The 7,391-nt window shown below is 29.6% G+C and overlaps 1 protein-coding gene across 8 annotated transcripts in view; it reads left to right on the forward strand.

Annotated features, from left to right (window-relative positions):
* LOC108692208 (potassium voltage-gated channel subfamily H member 6) overlaps nucleotides 1-7,391 on the forward strand; it is a 219,153-nt gene that overhangs the window by 198,334 nt on the left and 13,428 nt on the right. For all 8 annotated transcript variants that reach the window (XM_018200375.1, XM_018200373.1, XM_018200374.1 and 5 more), the window contains 5 exons: nucleotides 704-824; nucleotides 928-1,048; nucleotides 3,931-4,240; nucleotides 4,995-5,331; nucleotides 5,946-6,130. In XM_018200375.1, coding sequence (XP_018055864.1) covers nucleotides 704-824; nucleotides 928-1,048; nucleotides 3,931-4,240; nucleotides 4,995-5,331; nucleotides 5,946-6,130 — 1,074 coding nt within the window. The remainder of the gene's footprint in view (nucleotides 1-703; nucleotides 825-927; nucleotides 1,049-3,930; nucleotides 4,241-4,994; nucleotides 5,332-5,945; nucleotides 6,131-7,391) is intronic.

The raw sequence follows: 7,391 nt of genomic DNA on the forward strand, positions 1-7,391 counted from the left end.
CGGAATTTAGATTTCAAGTCCAAAAAACATGCGATTCATTAATGATATAGAAAATTCAAGTTGTAATGTGAAATGAAAAATTCTTGAAAATTTCTGAAAAATTATACGAATGTAATTTCAATTAAGCGTAGGAATTTTGTTTTAATAATTTTTTCCACAATAAGGCAACGATTTGAAAAAGAAACTTTAAAATTTCACTACATTTTGATCATTTAAAATATTCGTCCTCAGAAAGAAAGAATTAAAAAAAACTGCGCTTAATTTTTATTGAAACTATTTATTTTGTGAAGCTGCTCTTTTAAAAATCAATTGAAATCAATCAATCGAAAATTGTTTGAATTATAGGTAGATGTCGCCACTTGAAAACAATTATTTAAAAAAACATGTTCAAAGTTTTAATATCGATTATTTTATGAAAAATTAGTATTTAATAACATACACATATATATCTATAAGTTGTTTGGACAATATTAATCTTGTGGAAAATATAAAAAAATTGATCTCTTTAAAGTGTAGTTACTGTAGTGTACCTCTTCAATCGAATTAAAGTTAACTTTATCTTAACTAAAACTATGTGGGCAATCCACCTCCTTTTATCGCAAATTTGTTATCAGAAGATTTTGTGATTCAAATTATATACCGTACATTTTAAAATATTGCTCTGGATGCAATGCATTACCCCGATATTTCGCGCTTTTTAAAGGTATGCCATAGGAAATGCCGAGAGACCGACTTTGAAGAGCAAGGTTGGTTGGCTCGACATTCTAGCCAACGATACTCATCAGTTTTACTTTCACAATAACACCGGTGGGCCGAGCATAAAAGTAAGCCATCCGCGCAAGTATCTTTCGAGTACGCTCTATTTGAGATCGTAGTCCTTAATGGCGGTACTCTTTTACCCAACATATAATTCTGTAATTTTTCCAGAGTCGTTATATCACGGCGCTTTATTTCACCTTCAGCAGTCTCACGTCCGTAGGCTTCGGAAATGTAGCACCGAATACTGACGCCGAAAAAATTTTTACAATAATCGTTATGTTGATCGGATGTGAGTCAATGAATATTCTGTATCGCTTATAGACACACACATATTTAGTCTTCTTATTACAAATAACAATATTAAAGAAATGAGATAATAATTATATAACGTATACTAATTAAATTATGAGGAAAAATCAGAATGTAAAATAAATTATTTATTTTTCATGTATAGTACACATTAGTAAAATATATACAATATTATTTCTCAATATAATCGTCCAGCTTAACGTTACACATTTTGTTTACGTTTTACAAATCTTTTAATTTACATAATACGCTCATTGGTTCATACAATCTTGTGCTAGTTATGCTATGCTTATGTATTTTGTGCTATATACTAAAAAATATGCTAATTTTTAATAAATCGTTTATTTGAATAGTATCAACTAAATACTTAATAATATAAATATATATATATATATATTTATTTATATTAATAAATCAAATAATATCAAATAAATATATATTTATACAAATAAATATATATTTATATGGCAAAAACCATTAATTTTATTTTAAATGTCATTTTTTTATTGTGTGAGTATTTATTAAATATTTATTTACTGTAAGTAAATGTTTAGTTGGTACTATTCAAATAAATATTTGTTAAATTTTTAGTTATTTTCTCTCTATGTAGTCTTTTGCTTGGCTTACATCGGGTATACACTATCCTTACCAAGTTTGATTAAAATCGGTGTATCCTCTTCTAGTAATAAAAAATAGCTGAAATTTAAACTTCTGTCAACATCCAGTCTTTAATCTTGACCTTACTATCTCTGATTTCTATTTATTTGATTCATTGAAGAAAGCGTTTCATGATCAATAGTCAATAATAAATTCCAATATCTTAGAGTTTAGGAAGCGGAGAGACCGATGCTGGTTGTCACAGTTTTTGAATAATGAATTTTAGAAAAAAGTAGATGTAAAATTTTGAAATACTATATACGTTATAACATACCTACATGCCTTAAGTAAGTATTAAAAAAAATATTGCTTTTGAATCATCGTACAAATAAATTATTTCATTTTAATTAAAACTACGATCTCAGTTCATTTTGAACAACCATATAATCGTCCAATGAACATTTTTAGCAAAAGAGTTCTGCTAGTTAAGTTTTATTATTCACGACGATTTTATCATTCATAACGATGTGAAAGCAAAAATTTTTTAAAATATGTCATTTTCTATGATTACAAAGAAATTGAGAAATTGATAATACTAAAATCTTATCAAACATAATAGGAAATAAGAAAAATTTATTCACTATGATTTCATTTTTTTTTAAATCTAAATATATTGTAAATCTAAATATATTGTACATGTTTTTGGTATAAAATCTTTTATACAACATATTTAATATTTAATACTATATCAGCAATCAATAGTAAAAAAAAGAGATTTTTATATTACTGATCGAGTTATAAGCATTTTGACAATCAATCTCTTAGAATAATCCGTCCTGGTTTCCCCTACGTGGCAGCTAAAACCTTCGCATAATGACGAAAATAAAAGAAATGTGAATCATTGTACAAAATATCACATAACTGGGCGATTACATTAAGAAATATACATATACAGAGTGTCTGGAAATAATCGCCAAATATTTCATAGGCAAATAGAGCGGACTAAACTGAGTCGAAAAATCCTCTACTATTTTGTAAATTTCTCCATAATTAATGAGATATTAATCCTTAAAGATAGCCGAATACGCGCGCTTGCCCAGTCTACTACTGCGAAATGTATATGCCTACCGATCGCTTGGCGCGCGGATCTTGGGAGTTGAGGATTGGCTGGCAAACGCTCCGCACCGCGCACATCGCCGTAAGCTTCCATAACTCGCACGGCGCGCTTGCCAGGCTATCTCCAGGCGGTAGGCGTATACGCTTCGCAATAGTATTCGGCTATTTAAGGATTAATATCTCATTATTGAGGAAACTTACAAAATGATAGAGGACTTTTCGACTCAGTTTACTTTGCTCTACCTGTCCATGAAATATTTAGCGATTATTTCCAAACATCCTGTATCTAGGGTATAGTATAACTAAAACAAGATAACAAATTTTGAGGCCGATTCCCCACACTAAAACATGAAAAGAAGAATATGAACATATGTTCCGCAAATTCACTGATTGTGAGATATCAATTGTGAGATTTCAAAATGTTTATTAATAGAGGAAAATAAAAAAAGTAATATTTATTAATATATAATATTACTTATTTCCAATTTTCAATTATAATAAATGTTCGAAGTGTCACCCATTTGATTCAGTACACGTTTGGACATATCGGATCATGGACTGTCGCACTTTTTTAAAGATCTCGAAGTAATTGCGAATGGTGCCACAAGCATAAAAAATGCATTGACGTAGCATATCTTCATTAGCAATAGATTGAAATTTCATAAAAAGGACTTTAAATGTGCCCACAAATAAAAATCTAGAGAATTTAGATCGGGGGATCATAAAAGTCATGCAACTAAATCTACAAACATTTTATTATTAAGTCATATTTTAGTAACAGTGGATTTGCATATGAAATTTTTTTCATGTTTTAGTGGAAGCATGGGAAGCTCGATTCCGAAGTATCTTATTTTACAACCTGTATTTTGCTAACATGTATGCGGGGAATAAATAAATCCATTTTACTTCCTGATTTCTCGACCTAACATAATAAAAGTAAATATAATATTAGAACAATAAATATTTTGTAGCAAAGTGTTAAGGTGAAATGTTTTTTTATAATATTCTAGATTTTCAGATTTTAAAATTAAATAAAGTCTTGAATAAATAATGCTACCATTGATTTTTCCCTAGAAAGAAATTAAAATATCTTAGTCCATTGTTAGATATACCGGATACACGATTTATTTTATGATACATCGATTTTAGCTCTGATGTATGCTAGTATCTTCGGTAACGTATCGGCGATCATCCAGAGGCTATATAGCGGTACCGCCCGGTATCACACACAGATGCTCAGGGTCAGGGAATTCATAAGGTTCCATCAGATCCCGAACCCGCTCCGCCAACGATTGGAAGAGTACTTTCAACACGCGTGGACTTATACGAATGGAATTGATATGAACAGTGTTCTGAAAGGATTCCCCGAGTGCCTTCAGGCCGACATCTGTCTTCATCTCAATAGAAATCTTTTAAGCAATTGCCGAGCCTTCGAGGGAGCCAGTCAAGGCTGTTTAAGGTACTTATCCCCTAATTTGCACCGAAAATGAGAAAATCTGATAGAATTATTTTAAGGAGGTATTCTTATTTGTAGTAAACTAACGAATTTCTTAAAATAACATAAGTTAATATATTATAATAATATAAAACTTTCTTAGACTTTATTTACGTACAAAATAAAATGTTTAAAAATATTTGTTCGTATCCATATGGTATATTATAAAAAAGGCACACAAGACAAATTAAAAATCAAACTATATCGGTGTTTCATCTGTCACCACTTTTATCTTTGCAGGATAAGCTCCAATTATTTTGATATAAATGAAAATAAGAAATACAATCTCCAATGGCTTTGATCTTGACAAATGTTATCCAATGATCCTGAACAAGTCTACAAAAGTTTCATAATAAAGTGTAGTAACCTATTTCTTTTTAAAAATAATTCTTATAAGAAAATTATATAATTTATATAATCTTTTTCAATGTAAAATATCCCCTTAAACTCGTGTAAAATAATATTTTATTTAAAGAAGATTACTTGATAAAATGAATTTCAGTCACGAAATGTTAGCATTTAACAATGTATCAAAACATAGGGATAATTCGCAAATCGTGTATATATAGCTTTATTGAAGAAAATATCTGTGTGGAAGTCTCAAAAATATTAACAACATTTTATTTTTATTACTTTTTGTATATAAAAATGATTATCTTTTACATTGTATAATTAATTCAAAAAAATAAGAAATTTTCTTGTTTTTTTTGCAAAACAGGGCATTATCCTTAAAGTTTAAGACGACACACGCGCCTCCGGGTGATACTTTAGTTCATCGAGGGGATGTGCTGACTTCCCTATACTTTATATCTCGCGGCAGTATCGAGATTCTGAAGGAGGACGTCGTGATGGCCATTTTGGGCAAGGATGACATTTTCGGCGAGAATCCATGCATTTATCCGACGGTCGGAAAGTCATCTTGTAACGTTCGCGCCCTTACATATTGTGACCTTCACAAGATCCATCGGGATGACCTGCTCGACGTCTTAGCTCTTTATCCGGAATTCTCCAACCATTTCAGCCAGAATCTTGAGATTACTTTTATCATGCGAGACGTGAGTACTATTTCTGGCTTTCTATGCGCGCAATTTTTCAATTTAATATAAATTCAATTCTTCCTCTCTCTCTTACTTTAAATTTTATTATTATGATAAAAGGAAGATACAACTTCACTTTTTCGCGTTTGTTGTTAAAAATCGTTATTTCTACATTTTCTACATTTTCTTACGTATTTTTCTCCATGGAATTCGAAAATTATAATAATGATGCTACGTTTACAATCAAGGAAAAATTGATACATTGAAATATGAACAATTCTGAATTAGTTTTTGATTGAAGCATAATTGACATCAATTTCGTAACGATATGACTAAGGATTTCATTCCTTATTTCAATGTACATTTTTTCTTGAGTATAGTGTCTTTACAATTATTACAATAATTTTCCACGAAGAAAAATACATAAAAAGATGTAGAAGAAAACGATTTCCAAATAGTTGCGAAAAAAATTGTATTTTCTTTTATACAGAAATATTTTTTAATTTATTATATTAGATTTTACAATTTTAATATTTTTATTGTAATTATATATAATTATTATTTAACTAACTACGTACGGCAATTTATATTGGACTGACATACGATCCTAACTTGCGCCCCTTCATTTTCAGGAAGAACAGGTTGGTGTCGATCCAATATCAGCAAGATTTCCTGTAAGTACTCCGACCGACGTCGACATTGACGCCAGGAGGTTCGCTTTCCGTCCACCAAGATACCGTCGAGGACCTGGTGGTCCTGGCACAAATCTTATTCCAACATGTCGACAAGACTCCTTGCAGGACGACCAAGATGATTAGTAAGACATCACATCAATTTTCTCAATTAACCATTAATAAATTACTTTGGCCGAGATATATTTCTGAAATAAATTCATTTAAATACATATATGTATTAGTTTAACATCAGAAAAATTACTGTAATCCGTACGATTACTATACTCTCGCGCGAAATTACTACATACAACGGATCACATGCATGTAGTTACTGTGATACAAATATTCAATCAGTAAATTTTTGTAGTAGGATTACACGCCAATAATATTACAGTGTGGATTACATTGTATAATTATTATAATATAATACAAAAATTATATTATATAATATAGTAAGTAAATTACTATAATAGGAAGATTACACATTCATGAATACATTAATTTTTAAATTGTAACGTCCCGCCGCGTATATGTAAAAATAAGTATAGAAGAACTATAATTTTATTTTTAAAAAATATATTTTAACTATACATGTTTCTATTTGACAACATCTATTGAACTGATCTAGCATGATTACATTTCTATAAACGAGAAATATTGAGGGATCGCGAGTTGTCATATACGATCTTAAGAGTTAAGCAACGTTGGGCATGGTTGCAGGATGGATGGATAACCACTCGCAGAAAGCAATACTAGCTGAAAATTTATATAGCTTGGAAAGTGATAATAACAAAAGTTAAATGACATTAGAAAGGGGAGATCACCTGGAAAAACATTGTGATTTTTTTTTAGTTCCCGCACTAATATATATACACATAGTTATATAACATTACTATCTGTGTACTATTCGACCTGCAATAGTTTATAGCCTGAATATTTGTCTTATAATACATTTACTACTTTTTCTGTAATCCGCCGATTACAATGCGAAAATATCACACAATTGCCTGTAATATTTACGTGTTAATACATTTACGTATAATAGTTACTGTAATATTTTTGTGTGTTTTTTGTAGTATTTCTATTACATGGATTACAATATATGATCAATGATTCTTTTCCTTAAAGAAGCTTAACTTAAGTGGTGCTTCTCGTATTGCATTTATGTATTCATTTCATGGTTTCGTTAATCTTAATAATTTTATTATTATTTATACAATTTATTTATATTATTTATACATACTTTTATATTAAACATAAAATGCACAATCATAAAAATGAAAGTTTATTCAATTTCTTTTTTATATCAGAATCAGATAAATCATATTTATAAAGTATCGCATAGAAGTAACAAGTTATTTTTTAAAAGCGATTTTCCCAACATTATTATTACCGTTATAAAAA

Source organism: Atta colombica, unplaced genomic scaffold (genome assembly GCF_001594045.1).
Source record: "Atta colombica isolate Treedump-2 unplaced genomic scaffold, Acol1.0 scaffold65, whole genome shotgun sequence".
NCBI lineage: Eukaryota > Metazoa > Arthropoda > Insecta > Hymenoptera > Formicidae > Atta > Atta colombica.